General features: G+C 30.4%; 1 protein-coding gene across 19 annotated transcripts in view; it reads left to right on the plus strand.

The window, feature by feature from the left end:
• Positions 1 to 27,875, plus strand: part of LOC142328256 (uncharacterized) — a 164,649-nt gene that overhangs the window by 122,141 nt on the left and 14,633 nt on the right. For all 19 annotated transcript variants that reach the window (XR_012757248.1, XR_012757245.1, XR_012757246.1 and 16 more), the window contains 2 exons: positions 15,923 to 16,075; positions 25,173 to 25,301. Coding sequence is in view for 2 of the 19 variants with exons in the window: in XM_075371924.1 (XP_075228039.1) it covers positions 15,926 to 16,075; positions 25,173 to 25,301 (279 nt within the window). In the remaining 17 variants the exon portion in view is untranslated. The remainder of the gene's footprint in view (positions 1 to 15,922; positions 16,076 to 25,172; positions 25,302 to 27,875) is intronic.

The raw sequence follows: 27,875 nt of genomic DNA on the forward strand, positions 1-27,875 counted from the left end.
AACTTCAAGATCCACAATTAAGAACCTCAAATACCTTTATCAGACATGATGGGTAAAATTGCATGTACTAGTATAATATAAATGTTGTTGTAATGATACTGCAAACTACACTGTCTGCACAATTCAATGGTTATAAAAGAGGTAACGAAACCGCTGTATGTATGTAGTTGTAAATTCCATTAAATAAAATAAATTATTACACAAATTTTATGCAAATCTATCATTTATTCCATCGAGTGAATTATTCTATTGTTATTATTATTATTACTATGAACTAAATTCATTTGATAAATTTAACTGACTTTTGTCCTGTCAATAAAGTATATTTTACGATTCTTCTCAATAGTAGTGGACTGTATAAAGTAATTTGTAAATCTATGCCTATTGTGTGTATGACCTTTCACTAATAGTAATTAAATGAAAGAAAAAAATTTATTGGCTGTTATCTTAAAAATCCAAACTGAAAAAGGTACGATACTACAAAAATAAAAATCAAGTTTAGGTAATGAATTAAATTTCATATTGTGCGTATTTAAAATAAAATAAACATGCTAAGCGAATGGCAATTGAATGGAAAAGAGTGAAACTCTATACACAACAAAGTCACAATTTAAGTACGTACAAAAGGCTTTGTAAATCCTACAGTGTTGACAGTCAATATATGAAGCGATTAAGCTATTTACTGTGACAGTAAACACCAAAAAACTACAGGCTTTCTCTTTCTGATAAGGTAGTAATTGAGGTAATTGTAAAGGCGTTGAATGTTAGGTGTAATCTGAGATACGAAAGAGTGAATGCTTCTTGTCACTGGTTAAATTTTTATCGGCTTTCGCTCTCTTATATGATATTTATAAAAGTAATGTGTAAGGGCGTTAGATGTGTGGTGTAATCTTATATACGGAAGAGTGAACGTTTCATGTCATTGATTAAATTTTTCTCGGCTTTACCTCTTTGATAAGAAAGTTATAGAAAGAATCTCTGTGGGCGTTGAATGTTTGGTGTAATCTGAGATACGGATGAGTGAATTTTTGTGAATAAACGGATGAGTGAATAATGGTAAGAATTACTCTCACCTTATGATGGGGTAAAAACAAAGAATACGATTGGTTGGAATTATGTGGCCGATATGATAAGAATTATTCTCCTCTTAGGATTGGGTAATAAACAAAGCGATTTGTTGAAATTTTGTGCCCGAAAATGAAAACAATCCACCTTATTATTGGATGACCCTTTAGCTCGTGTATCCTGCATGCTTGAGCGGCTTAGAATTCAAACTCTCTCCACTATCCTCCCTCGTCCAGCAGTAGAGCATCGTCAGGGTAAGCCACAATGTGACACCCGCTGAGCAACCTCAGCCTCAGACGTGAATCAAACATTACCAATCATAATTGTGTAGGGAATGATGACGGTTATAATACGTTGTATAAGGAAGGTGTTGCAGTTACGTCCAAATGTAGGTTTTTTATTACCTGGAGGACCAATAAGGAAAACAATCAAGAAGGCGTTGCATTATATTTTGTGAAATAAAATAGAGCCTCCAGAGGTGATGATTCAGCAATTAGAGAATCAAACAAGACAAGTTAGATCAGGCCAGATACCCATAAAAAATGCAACACCACATGTTGAAGAAAGTAGGACTCTGATACTTAAAGAAGCAGTCTTATGCCGATTTGGGGAATATAATAAAATCGGCATATATATTCCTCATCACTTGTTGAGGAACACTGATGCTTCAGGTTAGGGCAAGGACACAAGAGGTTTTAGCCCAGGGGACTAGACTGTTCGGATTTATATTACAACTGTAGTGGCAAAGGCCACAAGATCGAAACGTGTCAAGAACGAAAACTATCTAAATTTTAGTAACAAGGGGCCAGATGTGTGGACAAACAGACAATGCTTAAAGTAGTACTTGCTGACGTTAATCAAAGTACTCTATCACATTACCTGGTGGAGGAGGTTCTCATAGAAAAAGGGCCTGATATGCTTAGTGCCACAAGGCCCATCATATATGTAACGGCCAGATCTGGGTGGTGTATTGACACAGAAGGTGACATTGCGATCTTGGATGTGACTGGTAAGATTGCCTGGCAAGTCAAGAGCAGAAGTAAGGGTTTTATAGCAATAGAGATGGACACAGCCTTGCATAAATGACAACATTCCAAAATATGTTGCAAAGGGACATGTTTTCAGTCTTCGACTTAACTGGAATAACAGTGGAAATGGTATGATCTTTCAGACGACATAATGAGTGACCATATAATCGCAAACTTAGAGATTAATGAACCAATTTTTAGAGCTGTATCAAGAAGTCAACCATTGCAACCAACGATTCATCAGGTAGATGTAGTTGTTGATTGAGGGGTAGGTAGAATTATTAATGGACATCTGAAGCACTTCAAAGTGATTCAACAAGAAATGGAGAAGGAGATCAACAGAAATGAATGTAAACATAAGGTCTACTGATGGACGGCAAACAACACAACGTTGAGAAGGCAGCTTCAAGCTAATCAGTGGAAAAAATAAAGATCGAGAAGAGTAGAAGGAGAAAAATAAAAGGAAACAGTTGATAATTACGTGCACAGGAGGAGAATGTTGAACAATGAAATAAATAATTCCAAAAAGAACACTGGAAATTTCTGTGTGAAGATTTCAACAACAACCTATGGGGTAAAACATATAAAATAAATACAAAGCGATTTGGAAGACGTTTGACTTTTCTAACAAAAGAGCAAGTACAGAACCAAGCAATGATTCTCTGATCTTGTAACGAAGAGGAACAAAAGGACATTGATGAATGTGAGATCAGGATGTTCACACTTAACGAAGTGCAGACAGTAGTCAGCTAATTGGGCAAAGCAAAGTCCTGACCCAGACGCTATACCAGCTGCGATTTTAAAGGGACTGTTGAACAAATCACCTTCTGAGATGGTCAAAGTGGCCAGCTACGGTATAGAGAGCAGGGAATGACCAAGGTGCCGCAAGGAGGCCTGACTGGTATTCCTACACTAAGGTAACAATCCAACAGGAAAGTATTGAGTACCAGCCATTACACCTTATAAATAACATGGGAAGACTAGTTGAGGAGGAATTAAACAGCAGCACATATTATTGAGGAATTAAACAGCAGCACATATTATTGAGGAATTAAACAACAGCACTGGCATTATCTGCAAGTGCAGATACGTTACAGATAAGTGCAGTTACTTAGCTTCACTTGTCTATACTGTGTGTTGTATTTGACTCTGTGTATAGTAGTGTTCTCCTGCATTTTCATCAAATCTTTTTAATACAAAAATGATTTTTCTCGTATTTTTTGCTACAACATGGCTTAGGCAAACATTTGTGGCTGTTATACCTTCACCGGTCCAAACGGATGATAAAAAGTTTTTATACTTACATGCACATAATATTTTAGTTAAGAAGTATGAAGTAGTTTAACAATATTCAGTATTCTGAGGAGAAAGGTTATTAGGAGTATAACTAATAAGAAATGATTATTAAAAACAAAATTTATTTAAAATTCATATTATAGTATATGTACATAAACACAGCAAAATTAAATATTATACAACTATAATTCTATAACAATATATAAGTGTTTCATAAATCAATAAAAATAATCCTATCTCTTTTTGTAAGCAGCTCTAAATTCTAATTTTTCCACTAAAGTATCATACTTATAAAATTTATTTTACACTTACATTATTTTGAATGAACTAAAGATGTGCGAATAACATCTAGTATACAATGGCTATCAATAAATAAAATTCTATTACAATAAAACCATAGTAGTAATATTTTTTAATATTATAATAAATAAGTGTACCACCAACTTTTATAAGATTGCTGATAAGATGAATAGATCAATTATGTTTGAGTGGATATTTAAAAAAACAATATAGATGAATGATGAATTTATAGTACAGCCAGGTTTCACTTATATTATTTCCATAACAAAAATATTATGTAAATTTTATATAACTGTTTTTAGATTTAAATCCTGTCACTTGTTAGTAAATGAACAAACCACATATTTTTCAGAGAGATGATAAATTTAAACGTTGTAATAAAAATTTTCAGACATGTTTTAATTTCAAAATTTGTATTAGGCACAACCATTATTTATACATATTTATTGGAGGCCAGGCTGAACTATAAATTCATCAATTAAATGCCACAAATTTCCATGAATGGTCCAGGTTTTCCTTTAGGTACCTTGAACGTGTGTACACAGGTAACTACTTAATTCCATTTTAGAAACCACCTAATAATCTCTTTATCTTCATAAAGGAATCATTGTTACGGCATTTATTTAAACTGGACAGTTTAAAATTTTTGAAAAGAAGGTCCTACTTTTGAAGCAGAATCCTCTTCCCATGAATCTTATTAGGTAATTCAAAGTGAATTATGACCTTGTTCAGGATTTGAATTTGTGAAAGGCTGGAAACTACTCCAAACTGATATGAAATATATTTCTTTCATTATTATCAGGAAGAGTTTCAAGATTGATATTCTGAAAAAAATAATTTTGTGTTTTGTAACAATATTTGTGCTGTGATGGATTCACTGCATAATGAACATAACCTTACAGAAAGAAGATTGCTCATCGATTCTTTGAAAATTAGTTTAAAAATTGTCCTTTTTCTTCTGTGCCATTAGCAAATGCAACTAACATAAAAGAAAAATATGAAAATCCGATTAGAAAAAATTCAGTACAAGTACTAGTGAACTGCCGTTTACACAGAGGTAGCAGATTACAAGTACCATTGAACTATATGTTGTAGTTTATTGCGTTTTTAATGGTTTCCAATTCAGCTGCATTAAATTTTGTTACTTTCTATGCAAATGGGGCAGCAGGGGCAAAACAAATCATTATAAATAAGGAATTAATAACCAAAGCATGAAACATTTATGCCTTTTCATGTTAGGAACAGATATACTTAGAATTTGATCAAATACTGTATTGTATTTAATTGTGCTTATTCATTTAATATGTCATTTTGTGTTCTACTGAACACAATTCCTTACAGTGTGTATACAATATCAACACTATTTTCTATTTTGGTGGATTTATAACTCATATCTACGAGATGCTTGGAGAGTATTGAATATATTCCTACAGAGAGATTTTAGTTGGTTCAGTTGTTGAGAATTTATTTGTATTTCTTAAAAACTATAAACAAAGTTCCAAGCAACTCACATTGTTATCAAGATGATTATGCATATTATATGTAAAGTTAATTAATTGCCTGTATGATAAACAATTTGTTATTATTTATTTTATTTTTTTCTATTATTATTAAATTATTTTTATTATTCAGTTAAATCTGATATTCCAATTTTTTTATTTCGTAAGTTAAACATTTTTTCTCTTAAGAAAAATATCGATGAAGCAATATATAATGGAGCTGCTTCCTGCTGTAGATCTTTTAGTTTTTCATTAAGTCACTGATGTCTAGAGATTACCACAATTATTGCTGTAGAGTTTAAAAGGGTAATGCAGCAACAATGATATTCCTTTTTTATTTAGCTGTCAATTCTGCATTCTAATTTGAATAATACCAACATATTTATATTTTTCCATTTGGTCTTAAGTTTTGCTTGAAATTATATAAATTTGTCCAAAGTACAAGAAGAGAGATCATGCCAGAAATCAAGTTCAAGAAATTTGGACATAACAGATAGAACAGATTGTAGTTAGGAAGCAAGAAAATAATAAGCAAAGAAAATAAGCAAGAAGGAATCCGGTTGTATAAAACTTGCCATAAATAAAGAGCTTGATTATCTACAGCAATACATGTACGGAACAGAATAAAAACAAAAAGAAGCTTCATTATCACAACCGGAAACAAGTATGGAAGTGACAACTAATCTTCAGGTTCACAGTATCTTAATGGCTCTAATTTCTGCCATACAGCCATGAAACAAGATCACCTAAGTTCATTTAGAGAACTGATACAAAGAGGTAAGAAGTACTAGACAAGAAAACAAATTTTTATGAGACGCACAAGGATGATTTTTCTTTTTTTTTGAAAATGAATGCCAATAAAAATACTATAAAAATACAAAATATTATTATATAAACTGGTTAAATCACAACCGATGAAGACTTTTATGAAAAGTGAATGTCACTCAGATTGATATTAAACTAAGAAAGCAGAATCTACCAAAGAAATTAGAAAAATAATACATGAATCGAGTGTAATAAACTATTTAAAGAAAGAAATGTTTTAGCGTATATCCTTTGTTGTAATCTACAGGTTGGATTCCAAATTTAAAAAGAAAATAAAATTATTGATATATTTATTAGGAAGATTTGCCGATTGGCCATGCATTTTTAAAAAAAATAATAAATAATCCACTATCTGATGAGCAAAGGAAAGAAGACTGAATATTAAAATGGACATTTTTTAATAAAAATAAATAAAATAGTATTCTTTATCACGTCATTTTATGTTTATTGTTTTGAATCGAACAGAATAGAATTTTCATATTTTAATATTTAGTTATGCTTATTGATAACTTTTCATACATTTTTTGTTCAATATTAATAAATTTTGAGTATTTTTTTATGAGTACTTTTAATAATAATGATAAACACTAAAATATTTTTATAATAAAAAAATATAACAACAAATTAATAAATGTTAAACATTTTTGTTAAAAAATAAAAATTATTTAATTACATTTACATTAATAAATATTATTAATTTAATAATTATATATATATTCACACACGATTATCAGTGGCAGCTTGTAGCTAAAATTAGTGGGGGTGCTGCTCCAGAAAACGTTTTTCTGGGTCTTTTCAAGGTAGGATTAAACTTTTCTGTAAAATACCAGAACTGAAAAAAAATTAATCAAATGGAATAGCTGGAAGCAGGGTAATAATTTATTTCTACACTTGTATCATATTCAAGAATATGGTACACAATTTTTGAGCACATTGTGCTTAAAAACCGTATTCACTTTAATCGAATAAATAATAAAATGTCAATACCGCTAATATTTTTTAGTATCATTTGATAACTTATTAAAATATTCGCTTAAAAACACTACAGTGCAACGGTGCTTAATTTAAATTTCTATGTATACAGAAACAAATACATAATTAGTTTTTACTAATAATCTTCTCTTTCCAGCTTGTTTTTGGTCAGATTTGGCAATCAAAGAGCCCTTGCTTTCCGCCATCTTCTGATAACTACTGAAAAAATAACTAAACCGCTTTCATATTCCTTCTACCGACTAAACTAGAAAAGGGAACGAACAAGGAATATTCCATACACTTGCGAAGTAAAAAAAAAAAACTACCTTCTACCAGATGCCAGGGTCAGCACTGCGAGAGCAACAGTGCTCTCTCTCTCTCCCCCTCACAGTCTTGTGTGCAGCTTCCTTTGTGTGTACGCACATAGGAAGATGGTGTTTGATCTGTGAAGCGCCACAGTTCCATACAAAGATTTTTGTATGAAAAAAAGATCATTTTCATAAACTGTGGGTGGGAGATAGCTATTGACATTAAGCTAAGGATTATATATTGTACAAGTGTAAAGAAAGAAGGACTCATTATATTAAATGCTTTCAATAATATGAAGTAGAAATAGGGGGTGCCCCACATTTCATTAATATGAAACTTTAATGTCATTTTTATTGATATAGTTTTGAAGTTTGCTTTGTTATTACAAAATGCAAATCTATGTAAACTGCAATCTTGTGGTAGAAATATATATATATAGGTTACCCTAGTTGAATTTTAATTTTATAATTTTTACCGTAATCTTCTTTTGTATTATAACATACTTTTTTTTGTTTAGCTTATTGTTTTTCAGTTTTCAATACAAGCCAGTTTTGGTTAATTAATTCGTGTAGGATGTTTGTATATTTTTTAACTTCATCATTGTAATTTAAAATACAATATCTTTTATTAAAATGGGAATGCAAGGAAATCTCATTTTTACTTCCTTGTACAAAGTAAAGGAAATATTGTGATCATAAAAAATTTCGGTTTTAAGACTAACGGAAATATCCATTTTGACCATCCCTGGATCCATTTTGATTAGTTTCGGTGTGACATTGTATGTTTTTACATACATATGTATGTAAAATACATAACTCAAAACAATTAGCCATAGGATGTTGAAATTTTGGATTTACGATTGTTATAAGATCTAGTTGTGCACTACCCCTTTTGATTGCAATTGACTGGACCAAAAGTATCTAAAAAAGCCCAAAATACAAAAAATCTGGAGTTTGGGTATTTTCTTAACTGCAATAATAAGCTCTCATTTAGAGCTTTTCAATGATATGCCATAAGTGGTATTTACTTTCATTGGTTCCAGAGTTATAGCCAAATAAAATTTTAATTAATGAAATATTTGAATCTTACAAGGGGAAGGCACATCGGTTTAAATCCGACTTCATCTTTTGTTTTTTTTTTTTTTTAATTTTTTTTCAATATATTGATTAAAAAAAAAAATTGTATGTAATTTAATATGCGTGCAAGGAAGTCATGTGATGTTCACTTAAGATTTTTTGTTTTAATAGGAAGACAAAAATAAACACAAAACAAATTTATAAATTGATTGATTTATAAATCAATCGGTCTGTAAAGTTTATTGTTACACAATGTAACATTTAATCTATACAAATCACCTCGATAAAGTTATACATTTCTCACTAAAGTACTTTTTTCATGTACTGCTTTGTATCCTAACCAGTATTTTATTTTTCAATAATTTAAAATTTTTTATAAATTAACAAAAAAAATTTTACATTCTAAATTTAGATTAGTCTGAAAAAATCGTGACGCAGGAAGTAGGAAGTTAAATCCTACTGGAAGAGAATTTGTTTGTCTTAACATATAGGTTGTTTAATATTTAAAATTTGGGATAACAGAATGGTAGAACACTGGTTTTCTAATCAAAGGATTACTAATTATTTCAAATAAAATTATGTATTAACCGCAGCTATGTGTACTTCCTGATTTTCAATCGCTATGTATTTCTTTGTGAGAAAAGTCTGAGTGCTGTCGAATGTAATCAAATAATATTTGGTCTTGTCTGATATGTTGGGGAACTTTATCTCCCAAAATTGCTGAATTTCTGGTGACATATAAGCAATAGAAATTTTGCTACCCATTTTAGATCTTACAAGATGTTCACGAAGTACAGCATCGTACTTTGTGATTAAGTGCAGCAATTCTAAAACGTTGCCTCGATTAACGCTGATATTGTTTACTCTGTGACCACCTTGTTTGGATTCACATGTTTTCTTCATACTTTTGCTTGATGTAAACATGGCCTTTCATTTTTTATTTTTTATTAATGAACCAGCTGAGCTTAGGTATTGTTAAGCAATTATTAACTATAATTTCACTTTTCTTTACAATGTCATTCAATTATGAATGAACAAAAATATTACATTGTAGTTTTTTTCACTACATTGAAACTGGGTTCGTAACTTATGTTAACACCTTTATTTACATAATATTAGTGCAATTTAGTTTTACTTTGGTTTTTGGCCACATTAGTTAATTGTAATCATTATGGATAAAGTACAATTAAGACAAATAAAATAAATTAAGGCTTTCATTGCAAGAATTAGAACACTCAAAAAGATTTAACACATTCAAAAATTACAGTATTTACATATGGCACTAAGAGACGAAGCCTTAGCCATTATTAAAAAACTTCCAATAAACAATGAAAATTAAATCGCATTAGATTTATTGATAAAACAATTTGATAAATGTATGATAATAAAGATAATCATATTTGATAAAGATAATCATTAGATCCTATTGACATTTCATTTGTCAACTCATTTGAGGCATTGAAACTCCCAGTTAACAAGGTTAGAATATAATACTGCCAGATTATGGAACGAAAGATTATCAAATAAGGGGTTTTCAAAAAGTATTACAACTCAGTTCAGTATTGGAAATGTTAAAGGACAAGATTACAACAATGCATTTAAGTCTCATCGCAAACATCCTACTTCAAACATTAACAAGATTCATAAACAACATAATGTTATTATTCTAGATCTAACTTTAAGCATTGTTTATTTCGTAAGTTCAGTCATCAGTTACAAAAATGCTATAAGTTTTTCCAATGATGAATGAAGATACTTTTTAAAAAATAACTGTCTCATATGTTTTCACAGAGGTCATAGTATCAGTGTTGCTCAAATAACTTACGTGAACGACACTACACACTCGTTCATACTGATAAGATAAGTAATGATAAATTTAATAATAATGACTTGTTTACAATTAAACAAAAATGTAATTTTGTATACTGCTGTATGTAATGTAGACAATGTTTTTGGTCATTCTTATTTGTGTAGTCTTGTTAGACTTAGGCATATACGTTTGTTTGCAAATTGGGATTTCAATTCAATAAACATTTGCCTATTTCAGGCATAAATAATGCATTAGTCAAATCTGATTATGGTGTGGTACTTCGTTGCATTCACGATAAAAAAACGTTTCATTCAAGGTGTATTGTGCTGTTTTGCCAGACATAAACTAACCTTCCATTACATAGAGTTGAAACTTCTTATCTTAATCTACCTTATATTAACTAATATCGATATTTTAATTGAGCCCAATTTTATTTAGATATTATATTATCTTGTCCTAATTTATTCGAGATTTAAGATATCCTGTTATTCAAGAGACTAAGCTAGGATGTATTCTTAGCGGTTGTCTTCCTACTAAATTTAAACATAAGAATTTAAACTATTACATCCCATTTTACAACCAACAATAACTCAGAACATTCAACTATGTTTGAAAATTTTTGGAAAATTCTTGAAACTGATTCTAATGTTTGTTAATGAAACTTCTACATGTCAAACACACTTCCAACTTAATACCTCTACGAACAATCAAGGCAGATTTATCTTCTCATTACCACGTAAATCTGATAAACCCCAGCTAGGTGAATCGTTCATTAACGCTAAAAGTAGGCTTTTAATCTGGAATGAAGATTATGAAACAAATCTTAAAAGGGAATATTCTGCCTTTATGCAAGAATACTTAAGATTAGGTCATATGTCATTACTTAATTCTGATAATTTATCAACTAATGAATCAGATGTACATTACCTCAACACCCAATATTTAAGCCCACAAGTCTAACAACTAAAATTATTTATTTGTGCTCATGAACTCAATTACGTTTTATTATTCATGCTTTTTGTTAGTTCTAACTTCCATGTTAATAATTATTTTTAATATTAGTAAGGCATACTGCTTATTGCTGAATAAGAAGCATCAGATTTACCCAATCTAGCTATGTATATATATATATATTTTAATGGTTTGCTTAAAGTGTTTAATACTAGTACTTAAAGAGATGTAAGAACATTTTCTTCCTCACACAAATGATTTAAATGTAAACCTCAAAAATGTATGTTTATAAACCCAAATTTATAATAATGCTATTGTGAAATGCATAATGGATTATTTATTGAACATTATTACAAAAAAATGACAAAACTACTAAAGTTATTAATAATTGAGTTTCAGATTAACATTTCAGGAATGAAATAAAATTAGCTGTATATGGCATTTTGGAAGAAACAGTTTCATTAATCTGAGACTGGTAGTCAAACTTTAAACCTAATATGGATTCAATTAAAAGTAAAACAAATTAATTTAGAGAATTAAAACTACATTCTGATTTTTAAAGGAAGACAAAATGGAAGAAGTTAATGAATAAATTTTTCTCCAAGGGAAGTAATTTCGTTAAATCATTTTAAAACAAATTTTAACTTTTCCCTTTTACTAAACAATTCAAAATTTATTTTTATTTGTTATTATAAGCTCAAGTTATGTCACTTGAACATTCTCCAAAATTCTACTTATCTTTTGATCTCAATATGTTTAATAAGTACTACAGGTTAATTAATTCTTCTTAACATTATATCTTCTCATATTTTTTATAGAAGATCGGTGCTTTGGCATCGTTGTTGTCTGTTACTACCTTGGGTTTCATGTTGTCCTTCCCTCTCTTCTATTTTGTTACCGTTTCATCTCTGTGTTTTGTTGAAATCATTAACACATCCCTGTTATATTTCCATTTCAATATTTCTTTTTTTGTACCTGAACATTGGGGTATAGACTATATCACCTTTTTTCAATTTGATTTCTGTTAATTGTTTTGGATTTCTATTTTCATTAACCCTTAAGGTACTACTAACAAGATGTGTATAACAATCGAGTAACTGAGAAACCAACGATACACTTTTGTATCAACTGTCACAATAAAATGATTGTCCAGCATCAAGTAATGGTCCAGAAAGCTCCAACAAATATGTTTCTGGAACTGCTCTATTCTTTTCCAGCATATATAATGAGATTCCTTGTGAAGCCAAAGACAAGGAATTAATTTGGAATGTTTCATCCCATGCTGTTTTTTTTTTTGTTTGAACAGTATTGATGAAAGACAAGCCATACTCTTTAGGCATTATTTTTTATTGATACACCTTTCTTAATGGGAAGCAATTCGATGAGTTGTTGAACTTTGTACAGTGTGTCACCTTCTGATGCATTTCCATTATTTGAACCATGGAACATTCTCAAAAGAATCTGAAAGAATCTGAAATCTGTTTCCTAACATGGTTAGAATACAAAAGACTTGCTTTATACTCACCATTGTATAAAGACCAATCCACAAAATATCCCAAAGAAATTTTCATTTTATTTGTACTGGTTGGATGAATCTTTTATTCTGCATAATGATTTGTCTCGTCGACTAATAAATTAAAAATGGCATCATTGATGAACAGTACATAAATAGCTTTCTTGGGAGTTGGTGCCTGTACCTTCACTGGAAGGTCCCCATAAGATATCATCTTGTATCTAAGTTATTAATGCAGTTAGGTTAGATTCAGCATCTCCATTGTTTTCATGTCCTAGTGCCTTGTTGAATACCTGGAGCGTTGGAGGCTCCAGTGATGCACACTTCATAACACTGAGATCAGAAATACAAGAAATCGGAGTATTGTTGCCGTTACTTATATCAGCTGAATTACTAGCAGAATCATACAAATTCATAGTTCCATCTTAACTTTCCTCAATCGCTTTCTATAAACTTCTGATTTTTGTCCTGTTATTTAGAACTGCTTTGTTAAATTCTGATTTGTATTCAGGGTTTTCATCAGAATCTGTGCTAAAATCAGCATTATCAGTAGAACCATTTAAAAATACATCATTCAATATACAAGAGATTCCAAATTGCACGGCAATCTCTGGGGAGATGATTCTATTGCCTAATATAAGAAAAAAAGTTCATATAAACATAAGTCAGAAAATGGTTAGTTAGCAAAAGCAAAACATTTAGCCCTGGATTTTGCTCCCTTTGTGAAATTAAACAGTTTCAATATTCTTGTGTGTAAATTGAGGGGTAAATTTGGTGCTTCCTTGTGGTGTTTCATCTAAGAAATTGAATAAAAATGGACCTCACTTAGTTTTTAAGAAAATCTTTCGGAGAGATGGGTTCGAGAAACAAGTTTTGCTTAAACCACAATGATTTTATTTTGTAAAAGATGCTAACGCTGAAGAAGCAGTATTGAATGTTGTGGAAGTATCTCCCACCTCAAGCACCAGAAGGTTGTAACATCGCTTTCATGTTTCACATCCAAGCGTGTGACATGAGCAGTCAAGCAATAACACCAATTATACCCTTAAAATGCAACATGTATACAAGAGTTATTACCACTTGATTTTGATAAAATGGATGAAATTTTGTCAACGGTTGATTAGAAATTGTGAACATCATCCCAATTTCCTAAATAATATTCTAATTACTGATGAATCCTGTTTTACAAGAAATGTCATTGTAAATTATCATAATACTGTCACTTTGACAAAAAAAAATTCTTATCAGTCTGCTGCAAGTCATTTCCTATGCACGTTTATTTGGTTAATGTGTGCTGTGGTCTTGATGATAATTTCATAGGCCCCTTTTTTTATCACTAAGCTTCAAAGGAGTTTGGTACTTGCATTTTTTTAAGACAATACTAATGTAACTTTTGGAAGATATTCCACTTGCAGATAAGAGTGCAGATATGGTTTTTCAATGATGGCACAACTTTTAACGCACTGAGTTGGTCTAGTGGTGAACTCGTTTTCACAAATCAGCTGTTTTTAAAGTCGAGAGTTCTAAGATTCAAATCATAGTAAAGGCACTTTTCTACAAATTTGAGCACTAAATCATGGATATGGGTGTTATTTGGTGGTTGGGTTTCAATTAACCAGACATCTCAGAAATGGTCGACCTGAGACTGTACAAGACTACACTTCATTTATATTCACACATATCAACCTCATTCATCCTCTCAAGTAATCGTAACTGTGGTTCCAGTGGCTAAACACAAAAAGGAAAAAAAAAGGTGCACCTGCTCACTACTGTCGTGATGTGATGAATCATTTAAATAACACATTTAGTAAGCAATGGATTGGTCAAAACGGACCAGTAAAATTGGTTATCTGATCTTCTGATCCCATGTCATCGGACTTTTTCTTTGGGGTTGGATGAAGTCGTTAGTCTATTCGCTTATGTTGGCATACAAGAATTGAAACATCGTATGGTAGTAGCTGCAACTACTACTATTAGGAATAATAATGATGCTATTAGACATCCCAGCCAGCATGGATTTGCTGAGCTGAAATATACATTGAACAGAATGGCGACCACATTGAGCAACTGCTTTGAAGAAATGTTTGTAGATTTATCAAGAACAGTTTTGATATTTGATAATTTTTAGAAAAAAACAAAAAGTATGTAATTTTTGTTTTTTAAAATGTATTACTTTCCCATTTAGTGCTACAGCTGTAGGAGGGAAAGTATTGTAATGGTCCAATTTGGGCATATGCGGTTTTCACCGGATGGAAATTTTACATCATTTATATGTACTTGTGTGTGTTCGGTGTCTAACACTTCATATCTCCAGAACTACTGGACCAAATTTAACCAAACTGTCAGATTACTTCTGTACAGAGGGCATTGATGCCATTAAATTTTCAACTTAAAAAGGTGAAGGGGGTGAGGCTGTAGAGCAAGGTCATCCTCATTATCTTGAGATTTCACCTAATTAAGGTCTTATTTTTCTTAGGCACATTTGTTAACTATTAAAAAAAATATTCGCTAAAAAGTTTTTTTTGAAATTGCTCCCTACCCAAAAAAATGCCCTAAATTAGTGGCTAAGTGATTATACTGGATCTGTAGTACCCCTCTGTCACCACAAGGAGTGGTTGTGTAGCACTGATGTAAAGCAGCAAGTGTGTGCATTGTAATTAGTGTTAATAAATTAAATAAACAAAAGAATATTATATTTAAATAAAATTACAAATATTTTAAATTCAGTTGTGTGTTAGTGTGTGTAAGTTGCATATCATAAAAAAAGGCATATGATGACAAATATTTTAAATTCAGTTGTGTGTTAGTGTGTGTAAGTTGCATATCATAAAAAAAGGCATATGATGTGAAAGTCCTACAACTACATTATCAGCTTTTTTATTCATTTCTTTGTTTTGTTATGGTTTTTATTTGTTTTCATTTACATTAAATTGTTCATACATTGATGAGAATTGTTCTATTTAAAATCTTATCACATTTCTGATCCAGATTGTGCATTATGTTTTTTAAAGTTCCAGAATTTGTGTGTAATTTTAATAGATGTTATTTATATTAATTTTCTTAGAAGTAGATTCTCTGTAAAGTTAACTAGAATTTTTCATTCAGGTTATATATATGAGGTTATATCAAATATAACCTCATTCAGGCCACCATAAAATATTAAACCAAGAATAATCATTAAGGAATTGCAAGAGACGTGTCATGAAGTCTTTTTATATAGTTTTTTTTATTTTATTAAGATAATTTATTTTTATTTTAGTTTGTTTTTTTTTTTACAGATAATGAACGAGCCTGTAAATAATTCTTTTAATAATGAAGCTCTGCCTCTTAGTAAAAGTATTAAATTAGAGAATGAACCGGATAATGTAGGAGACATGATATGCATTTTTTTACCAAATCACAGGACGGGAACGAATACATCATTTGATCATGTAAGTTTTTAATTTTTTGTTTATTTGACTGTCTGAGGATTATGAAGCAATATTTTGCATTCATTCCTCATATTTCTGTGTTTTCTTTACTGATTTTCCATCAACTTTTCATTCTTTTACTTTGTTTTTTGCCTTCTCTCTCTTGACCAAATGTTGTTGTTTTTTGTTTCTCTGAACATTGTTCTATATTGCACGATCTCCTTCAGATATCTTCATTTCATTTAGAAACACTGAAATTTATTGATTTGCATTGTTTTTGCTGTAAATATAGTTGAAGATCTTTTTTCTGAGCTTGAAAAAAAGATTTGGCTCTTCATTTTTTGATGTAATCTGACATTTTCAATTTCATTGTGTTTGTAAATATCTTTATTACTTCTTAATTTGCATCCATTTCTTGTATTTTTAGTAGTTGTAGCATTTTTCTCAAGTTTTTACTTGCCTTTTTTTTATTTGACTTATTTCATCTGATTTCAAACTAAAGATGCATCTGATGCAAACGGGTCCTCCCCAGTTTTATTTAGTGGTGTGTTCAAATTTGTTTCATCTTCTTCCCATTCTCTTATTGCTTTCGCTGGGACACAGATAAAATATTTTTAAGCTAATTCATTCCCTTGTCTTACTAATGTTTTAATTTCTAATTCTTCTGACACCTCTAATTTTATATTTGTCAGAGTCTGTTTAATAATGTAAAATTGTTTCGGGATTTATACCAAATAATAAGGTTGTTAAATGAAGAAGAAATTCTGTAGATTGAGTTGTAACTCTTTTTGAAATCTATGAAGACAATTACTTAGTTTTTATACCTTGTCATTTTTCCCTTATTTTTTTAAGGTTCAAGATTTGTTCTGCACTTCTGTTTCTGAATCCTTCTTGGTATTCTCCCAGTTAGCGTTTACAATTAATTTCATCTATTTGGAAGTGCTTTGATGTTTATCAGATGTAAGAGGGAAATCCTTTTGTTGTTGTTTATTCTGTTTTATCTTTTTAGTTGTGTAGTGGATGTATTAATGCATTTTTCAGTCTTGTGAAGTTTTTTTCAGTTTTTCATATCTCTTCTTAGAAGAAGTTCTTCACTTTTTCTTGGCTGTTTTCATGATTTTGTTGCACTCAAGCATTCACCTTGTTTAATTTCTGGCTAATCTTTCAAAGTACTTACTACAATTTTGCAATTGTCTTTGTTGTTAAGACCTAACTTTCCATTTTTATCCAAAGAAATGGCTGGATGATTAACAGCAATTTACCTCTTTATTCAAATAAACAGGCATGAAATCCATTAATACAAAATCATATAAAAAAAAACAATAACAAAAGATTAATAGTTAACAAAATTAACATTCATAAGATAGAATAGGTCTTGATTTATTGGCAAATATTAAATCTATCCTCATCAGATGTGATTCAATACTTGCTACTTTTAACAAATTTGAAATATGAATTATTAAGTTATGATGAGCAAAGTGTATAGAATCACTGATTTTATAGGCAGCACATTTAAGAAAGATTGTATGAGGTATGTCTGATAAATTTAATTGCAAATCAGTAAAAGGTCACCAGAAAACAGAGCAATAATTTAGTACTGGATATAAAAAAGCATAACCGTAAAGTTCTGAAGAGTTAATATTTCTAAAATTTGTAAAGAATAACATTTAAAATTTTGAATGATTTAGATAAGTATAACCAATGTATTTACTTAGGATAACTTGATATCAAAATTCAGGGTCATTCATGGGAACTGGATGTTTTTGAAGTGGGTTGTACTCGGGCGTTTGTGGTGGGAGGGGCACGTCTTTAACAGTAGCTATCTTTTGTGTTGTAATATTATTCAGTAAATAATTATGTCAACATTAGCAGACTTTCCAAATTGAATATGAAAACATTCTTTTTAAGTTACTAACATTTGTCGCATCACTTTTGCATAGAGCTCAAGTCAATTTGAAGTAATTGAATATCAACTATATTTGTAATAGGCTTAAACAATTTCATATCATTTGCAAATAAAAAAAAAAAAATGGTAATAGTATATTATTAAACTAATGTCATTTATAAATATTGTGAAAATTGGAGATCCCAGATGCATGCCTTGTCACACTCCACATGTAACGTAAAAGGCTTAGAGGTAAAATTACCAATTTTAACACAGGGAATTCAGTTTGTAAAATAAATATACTCAAGACAACAATTTATTATTAAATCCACATAAAACAAGCATTCTAATAAGTAATTTTATATTGACTATATCAAATGCACCATGAAAATATTTAAAAATTGCTTCTAGATATCTTCCATATGTGCACATAAGTTAATTTGTGTAATTTACTTTCAAAAAACCAAGTTGTTCAGAAGTATAAATTACCGTATGCATGTTCTAATTTTCATACAAACTAAATTATGTAAGAGTTCGGCAGAAACATTGCATTTGCTGATAGGACAATAATTATTGATATCTGAATGTTACGACTAGTAAAAACACCAGAATTCAAATAACTATTGAAGAGTTTAGTTAAGAACTGTACAAAAAAGGCAGAGCATTTCTTAACTAAAAGAGGATGAATATTTTCTGGGTCCATCAAAGAATTATCATTAAATTGACAAATGGTCTCATCAGCACCATTCTTAGTTAAAGTAATTTAACTGAATTAATTAATCATATTAGTTAAATGTAATATCAGTCTAGGAAAAATCATTGTTAATATAGACAGTCTCACATTTTTAGCAAAACGTTCTACAATACCATCGCCCTCAGCATATTCATTTTAAAAACAAATATGAAATGGATGAGATGTATTGTTGTCTATTTTATTAGCAAATTTAAAAAAATATTTGGGAACAGTATATAAAAATTTCTCAACTTTAACAATGTAATTTAATAATAAATCTCTATGACTCAGAGTATTACATTCAATTTGTTTTTAAATAATTCTTAATAATAAGTAGATATGTGTTGTATTTGAAGCCTATACAACTTTTCCTTATTAATATTTGTGATAATAAGTTGTATATGTATCAACAATGTTTATAATCAGGTCAATCCATTTAAAGTGACCCAAAGGTGGTTGCTTGACCAATTCAAATAAGAATGAAACTTACCCACTTGTTTTCTACGTATCTCAGGACCTTAAAACTAATTTCTCTAAATTTTTTATTTAAGCAGTTTATCTATGGCGGCCATTTTTGTTACGGTGCGCCCACCTATTCTTGTGATTCCAAGGGTGTATGGCAAACATTGTAACTAAAAACCTATTGATCCTGGAAGGTTAAAACAAAAAGCAATTTATTCATATTTTCTCAAGGTAAAAGGTTGCTCTAGTGATTTTTTTTACCTATCTCTCTTCTTTCTATGAGAAAATTACCCTCAAATAAAGCTGAACATGAAAAACTGTGAAATTTCTGTTTTGGTAATTGTTTTCGAGAGGCAGGGATGGCTTACACAGTTTTTTTAATTATTTTTTTATGTATAAGTATATATTAGTAGTTTTACCGTAAATCATATTAATGATGATATACTTACCCCTAAATTTTTATGAATTTTTGAAAACTAATTTTTATTTAAAAATTCAGATTTTGGCTTCAAATAACTCTGATGAGGCTGATGATAAAAATCTCAAATTTGTACAACTTAGTGTTCTTGTAGATGTTTATGGCAAATTAGAAAAGTTTCTTGTGTATTGTACTAATAAAGAAGTTATAACTTCTCAAAAATCATGAAAAACCTGTTAAAAGCAATACTGTTTTGAGTCAAAAAAGAGGTGCTCCAAGGGAGTTTCTTGTCTTCTTGGCACTTCAATATTTTTATACTAATTACTATAGTTGAACTAGACTTGTTCGAGCCATTCAACTGCAGTGTTCATGTTATAACTGGCGCTTGAAGTTATTTCCAGTTGTCAGGAAAATTAATATTGTTGCAACATGCTCATTTATGCTTGTTTCATCATTTAGCTTTGCAGTTACAGACTGATATTAGTCAAGGACCTGCTCACATCTATAGAGTGTCAAAAATTTCATCTTGTGTTCAGGAGTTTTTTTAAAATAAGTTTTACTTAATAATATTATATTTTCAAATTTTAAATCAGTTAAATTTTTACATTATTTTCTAGTAATTTCGCATAAAACAATGTTCTGTAGGAATTTATGTGAATGAAGAGTGTCGTAAAACAGTGTATGGAACCAAAAGAACTCACTAAAATTTGTAAATTTAATGTGAAAACAACTTATTTTTTATTTGTTAATTCAGATGTTGTCACTAATGTTTGTAAATGTCTTCAAAAAGAGTTAAAATTTCAAAATTCAGTCACCTGTATGGACAGCTCTGTTGTGACCCTTTGAGAACTCATAAAAAAAACAGTTAAGAATAACTTAAGACAAATAACATTAGAGCAAGCTCTTAAAGAACACATTTTTCCAAATGTAATTTTAGTTCCTGGAAATTATCTTTCTGTAAACTATTTCAAAATTATTTTTTCTCGGCAGAACAAAAAACTATATGAATTCAAAAACCAAGAGCAATACATTGCTCCACATCACAATTTTGAACAATTTGATGCTGCTTGTAGCATTTTGGGTGTATCAACTCCATCAAAACTGAAAACATTCAGTATGGATCAAAGGCCATCAGCATTCAAATTTAAATAAATACGGTACCACAATAAATAAAACTTTCATTGCTACAAAAACGCTATTTCATTGAAGTACAATTTAATTTTTGCTACAATTTATTTTTTATTCCATAGTGTTTACAAAAATGAACCAATACAAAAATAAAAATGAATTCTTGAAAAATCATTTAGGCTACTTATTGAAATTTCAGTTTTGGTAAGTTTTGCTAAAATTTTTGTATCAAAATTGTATTTGGATACTGGTATTGGTTAAGTTATTAAATTAGATGTATCATTAATAATTTAAAAAAAAAAACATTTTAAAAATATTGAAAACATCAACTTCAACACAAGAAACTTTCTATTTGCCATAAACATCTACAAAAACAGTCCAACAATTGTGCAAAATTGAGATTTTTATCACCAGCCCCATCAGAGTTATTTGAAGCCAAAATTTTAATTAAAAAAATAATTAGTTTTCAGAAATTAATAAAAAATAAAATTTTAGGGGTAAGTATATCACCATTAATATTATTTATGGCAAAACTACTAACATATACCTACATAAAAAAAATTATTCAAACTGTATATGCCATCCCTGCCACTTGAAAAAAATTACCTGAAGTGAAATTTCACACAGTTTTTCATGTTCAATGTTATTTGTAATTTTCTCATAGAAAGAAAAGAGATAGGTAAATAAGTCACTAAACCAGTCCTTAACTTTGAGAAAATATGAATAAATCGCTTTTTGTTTCACCTTTCTAGGACCAGTAGTTTTTTAGATACGATTTTTTCCGTAAACCTTTACAATTACAGAAATGTGTGTGCACAGCAAAACAAAAATGGTTGCCACAGGTACTGTGCTTAAATAAAACATAAATAAAAAAATATTGAAACAAGTGGGCAAGTTTCATTCTTTTTTGAATTTTTCAAGCAACCAGTTTATGTTTTTCTAGGACATTTCAAAAGGATTGACTCAGTTGCATTTCCTCTGCAAAAATTTCTATATCATGATCAATATTAAATCCTGGTCAGCATGGCATTTTTTCATACACTACAAAATTTGATTCCCATGTTCTATGCACAAGCTTCAAGCTTATGGGGTGTTGTATAATAATAAATAAATATTATTTAGGGATCAAACTTTAGTAAATGTTTAATCTTACAAAATTAATATTTTTGTAATCTGGTATGTATTTATCAGATATAAGATTAGAATCCAAAATCTTAGGTAAGATTATCTCTAACGGTAAATTATATTTTATTTATCACGATAAAAAATTCCATCATAAGAAATATGAATGCTACGTCAGTAAGATTAGAAAAAACCAATCACGTGAATTACCACAACAATTTAACAATTTATTTGATTGTAAAAGATTACAATTTGTAGAAGAATCTTTAAGGTGAGAAGCTAAATTTGGATAACATTTAGTAAAAGAAACTTTTTCTAGGTTTTCCCATACAAAACCTCGCACATTAAAGTCACTTAATAATAATAATAATTGAACTATGACTGCACTGTTAATGTGTGTAGTAAGTGAATTAAAGATACAATTTATCTTTAACCATTCATGGGGCTCATCATGTTCTTCCCAAGGCAGTGTGGTTGATCAACTGAGGCAGAACTTAGATTTCTGCTTATTGAACGATGAATTTTACATGTTTGTATCATCTTCATCAGGTACATTTTCGTGCATCGATCTGTCGTGTTCAGCATCCCTACTTCCTTGTCTTAACTGGCGTGTTTCCAAAAACATTTTGTAAGCGATCATAGACTTGTTATCTCAATCGATAGTAAGGGTTTGTCTCAGTTAGCTACGCAGAAGGATGGTTGGGAAAGCAGACTGGATCAGCTACAAAGCTTCAATTATCCAATACAACAAAAGTGGTGATGTGATCTACCAAATTTCCAATTTTTCACCCCTGATACTTGATAGTGCAAGTGAATATATCCCTCTAACATCTGGAAAATCAAGGCACCTGCTGTTCTGAAAAACAGAAATTGATAGAATGAAGAATGCAGAAGTGCATTAAGGGATCGTTGCAGTGCTTTGTGTCCTTTCAATCGGCCTATGATAAAATGCTTTGCGCCTACTGCAATGTGAAAGCTGTGTGCAATCGAGTGTTTCAGTGTGCTAAACAGAAATCATGGCTAAATTATGTCAGTACCATTTCTCAGACAATTGCATCATCTGTTGTTTGGAGAAAAGTACAGGCCATGTGCAGGTCAGGACAGTCACCACCTTCAATTGGACTGAAAAGCAACGGCATACTCGTTACCTTACCAATTGGTGTGGTGAACGTGCTTAGTTACTCTTTTAGGTCAGTTTCACTTATCATCATACTGTCCTGAGTTTATGAATTATAAGTTGCAGGTAAAAAGTGTGCCTTTTATTAGCGAAGAATTGCATAATGAATTAAAAGTTGCTTTTTCTTCTCATTACGGGAGGTGTGCCTTGAATATTTCCCATGATATTTCCACTGGAAATGCTATATGATATCGATCATATAGTTGCCTTGGAATCTGCTATTCAAAACACCTTTCTACTTTGCCAATGCCTGGTTGCTGTATTTTTTGATGTCCAAAAGAAGTATGTCACAGCTTGGAGGAGAGGAATTCTAAATACACTGTGTGAATGCAGTATTCTAGAAAATCTTGCATTTATCAGGGGTTTCATCCTGTCAGCCGTTTTGAGTAGTCGGCCCTTTTGAGTTTGAGTTGGAAAGACGATCTCAAAATTTCACACTAGAAAACTGAATGCTTCAGGGAATTGTCCTAAGTGTTACTTTATTTGCCGTAGCTATAAATATTAAAACTAACTAATTCTTTATTTGTTGATGATTTTTCAATTTACGTAGCATCTAGAACTTTGTAACTACTAGCGAGAGACTGCTCCAAAATAAAATAACCCATTTAGAATTGTGGTGTAAAATGACTGAATTTGCATTTTCTCCAGGGAATATGAAATAACATCTACTTTTAATTTTGAGGGAAGATACTGACCCTCAATTGTTTTTGCATGGTGAACCAGTTGAACTATACACAGTGGTTAGATTTTTAATAATGTTGTTTGATCAATGACTAATGTCTGTAACATTTTTAAAGGAACTGAAAGTAAAATTTTAAAAACGATAGACATGCAGAGAGAGTTTTATCTAATAATCGATGAGGAGCTGATTGAGTATGCATGTTGCACTTTTACTAAATTCTAGTCCATTCTTACATGGAGTACAACTGTGTAGCTTATTCATTCAGTTAGTCCACCATTCTTAGAATGGTAGCTAGATGTAGTTTATCATTCATTCATCCATCTTACTACAGGTGCATTTCATTCAAGCCCTGCTGAAAGTGGCAAAATGCCATTAGAATAGACAAAACCAAATGATCTGTACTTAGCTCATATTAAAGTGCAACAAAATCATCCAATTTTTTATGTAGTGTTCTCTAACGGATATGAATCAATATGAGGAACAGTCGAGATCTACTGCTGGTTTTATTTCATTTTTTGGGTTCTTAGTTTTTAATTTTTGATATTTATTTACATACTATATGATTATCCTTTCTGGCTGATGAAAACGACACTTCCTTGTGCACCTATGAGAAAAGAAAACTGAAAGGATTCAGAACACAGATTATTTTTCACTATAGTAACTCATTTCTTGATCCACTAAGGCATTTTAGAGAAACACAACTCACGGAACAAAACTTGCTGAATTGAAGGATGAACAGTTTAAAACTGACAATAGTAGATTCATGTAGTAATATACACAACCAGTAATGGTGCTAATCGAAGCAGTTTTTAAGGTAACACTCAAATAACAAATTCAAACTTGCTCAGTTTGGTTTGTAAGTTGCTCACCGTATGTGTGTTATTTGTTATTGTTCGTCTAGAAATAATCTCTGTTAGTATAGACTAACAAAGATTTGTTAGTCTGATAAACAAAAAGATTTGTTATGTGGTGTTATAAAAATAAATAAAAATTAATAATAACTATTATTTAGAATCAAACTTTCATTTGGTAAATGTTGAAGCTTACAAAATTTGTATTTTTAGAATCTGGTATGTATTTATCAGATAAAAGGGTAGAATTCAAAATCTTAGCTTAACTTATTTCCGAAGGTAAATGATATTTATCGTGATAAAAAATTTCTTCATAAGCAATATTAACACAAATGTCAGTAAGATTTAAAAAAACCAAATCAAGAGAATTATTGCTAGACTTTAACAAATTATTTGATTGTAAAAGATTTCAATCTATGGAAAAATCTGTAAGGGGAGTAGCAGCATTTTTAACATTAAATTAGGATAACGTTTAGGAAAAAACAATTTTCTAGGTTTTTCTATACAAAACCTGGCACAGTCATCTAGTAATAATAATAATTTAACCATGGCCGCACTGTTAATGCATGTGGTAAGTGAATTAAAGATACAATTTATCTTTATAATAAAAATTATAAACATATTTACTTTGTAGCATTCATTTTTTGTTTTCTGTTACAGCAAGTAGAATTATTACGACTGAAAGAGGAATCGTTTGATATTTTTAATGGTGATATTCCAAAAGACCCTCTAGCAATTGAAGAGACCAACTTAGTTAAATCAGAAGGTTTAAAAAATGAAAGTGAAGTGGTAAGGGTGTTATTTAAAAAATAGTTATTTATAGCTCTTAAGGAAATTTTTTATTAGTTATATTATTAGTTAACATCGTACTATGTTCCAAAATCCTGTTTACAGAAAACAATACATGAAATTAATTCTAATTTCATTTCTATCACTTAATTTTGTTAAACCTTTCAATAAAGAACATTTTTACACAAAATCATGATAATGAAGTTTCTATCAAAGATTTATGAGATAACAAAATTAGTCATCTCATTTCACAAAACTTGAGTGTGGTCTGCTGAAGCAATCAACACAAAAGAAGGCATCACACACTGAACACTTTGTTATCACCTCTTGACAGATTTGCTGAGCTTTCTTTATCTTTGCCTCTTCACTGATCAGCCTTGGTACTGATCCAGTCTTGTAGATCCAACTTGACTGACTTTAATTTTCAGATCATGGTCAGACATGTGTAGAAAATGAATCCTCTCTTCTGTTTTGTTACTGTTTCATCTCTGTATTGTTGAAATCATAACAGGGATGTTGTATCCCTGTTATCTTTCCATTTCAAGAATATATTTTTTTTATTCTTGAACATTCGGCTAACTACCTCACTTTTTTCAGTTTGGTGTCTTATTTGTTTTGGTTTTCCATTTTCATTAACCCTTAAGGTACCAATATGTGTATAACAATCAAGTAGCTGGGAACAATTGTGTACAAATTGTCACAATAAAATGTTCATCCAGCATCAAGTAATGGTCCAGCAAGCTCAGACACATAATTTTCTGCAACCCCTTTGCCTGAAACTGCTTCTTTTCCAGCATTTATCATGAGATTCCATGTGTGGCCATAATAGATAAGGCATAATTTGAAAAGTTTCACCCCGTACTGATGTCATTTGTTTGCAGTAACAAAAAACAAGCCCTACTGTGAAAGCAATTATTTTTAATTGATTCATATTTTTTGCTGGGGATTCATTGCATATTGAATGTTTGGGAGAAGCAAGTCGATGAGTTGTCGAACATTGTACGCTTCTTGGAGGTTGGTGTCTGTACCTTTACTGTTATTTAATCATTAACTAACTGTGGAAAGGGATTGGGAAAAATAACTGGTTTTCACCAGAGGGTCCCCATAAAATATTACCTTATATCTAAATTATTAACTGCAGTGAAGATTAGATTTATTGTTTCTTTCCCTGTTACCATTGTGCTGTGCATTGTTGAAAACATTGGACCGTTGGAGGCACCAATAGTGCATACTTCAAAATACTCTGTTTCATCAGGAATTCAAGAAATCGGAGTATTGTTGCTATTACTTATATCAGCGGAATTACTAACAGAATCAGACAAATTCATAGTTCCATCATAACCTTTGCTTGGCCCACTCTCTATAAACTTTTTGATTTTTTGTTGTGTCATTTACAGCTGGTTTGTCAAATTTTGATCTGTATTCAGGATTTTTATCAAAATAGTTGCCAAAATCAGCATTATCACTAGAATCATTTAAAAATAAATTATCATTCAATATACAAATTGCATGGCAGTCTCTCGGGAGATGATTTTATTGCCAAACGTATGAAAAAATGTTCATAAAAACATAGGTCAGAAAACTGTTTACTTGTGAGATTTGCCTCGCAAAACATTTAGCTCTGCTTTCTACTCCCTTTGTGAAATTAAACTATACAAAAACTTCAGTGTATAATCGTTTTTGGTGCTTCCTTATGGTGTTTGATCTAAGAAATTGAATTAAAGTATTCCCAGACCTCTTTTTCACTTAGTTTTTAATAAGAGTGTGTTAAAAAAGAAACATTTTTATTAGAAAATATACTTTTTTTAAAATTTGGAATAACATAACTTTACCAAGAAACAAAGAAAAATTTCTTGTTAACTTGGCAGAGAATTTACTTCTGAGAAAATTTTTGTAAATATGTCTTAAATTTAAACACAAATCTGAAAAGTTCAACTTTAATTAGAAACAGAATGCACAATCTGGATTGGAAAAGTGATGTGATTTTAAACTGAACAATTTTCAGCAGTGTTTGGGCAAATAATGTAAATGAAAAAAAAGAAGAAAACATATCAATAACAGAAAAAAGAATAAAAAATATATTTCAAAAAATACCAACCACATACCTTTTGGTTTTTTCTAAAAATTATTAAACATCAAAACTCTTCTTACTTGATAAATTTGCAAATATTACCTCAGTGTGGCTGTCATTCTGTTCAATGCATAGTTCAGCTCGGCAAATCCGTGCTAGTCAGGCACGTCTAATATCATCATTATTATTCCCAATAGTAGCTCCTGCTTTTATCTCTAAGCACAGAGCTCAACTCTTTGAAGTAACTGAATATCAGCTACAATTGTAATGGACATAAACTATTTCATATCATTGGCAAATTAAAAAAAATGCAAATAACTTATTAAACTGTCATTTATAAGTAGTAGGAAAATTGGTGAACCAAAATGCATGCCGTGTCTTACTCCAGATTCAACATAAATAGGCTTAGAGATAAAATCATCGTTTTTAACACAGAGAATTCTGTTTGAGTGAAATTAATGTATCCAAGAGAATTTATTAAATCCACATGCAGCACGTTTTCT

The sequence above is a fragment of the Lycorma delicatula genome, chromosome 7 (genome assembly GCF_047948215.1).
Source record: "Lycorma delicatula isolate Av1 chromosome 7, ASM4794821v1, whole genome shotgun sequence".
NCBI lineage: Eukaryota > Metazoa > Arthropoda > Insecta > Hemiptera > Fulgoridae > Lycorma > Lycorma delicatula.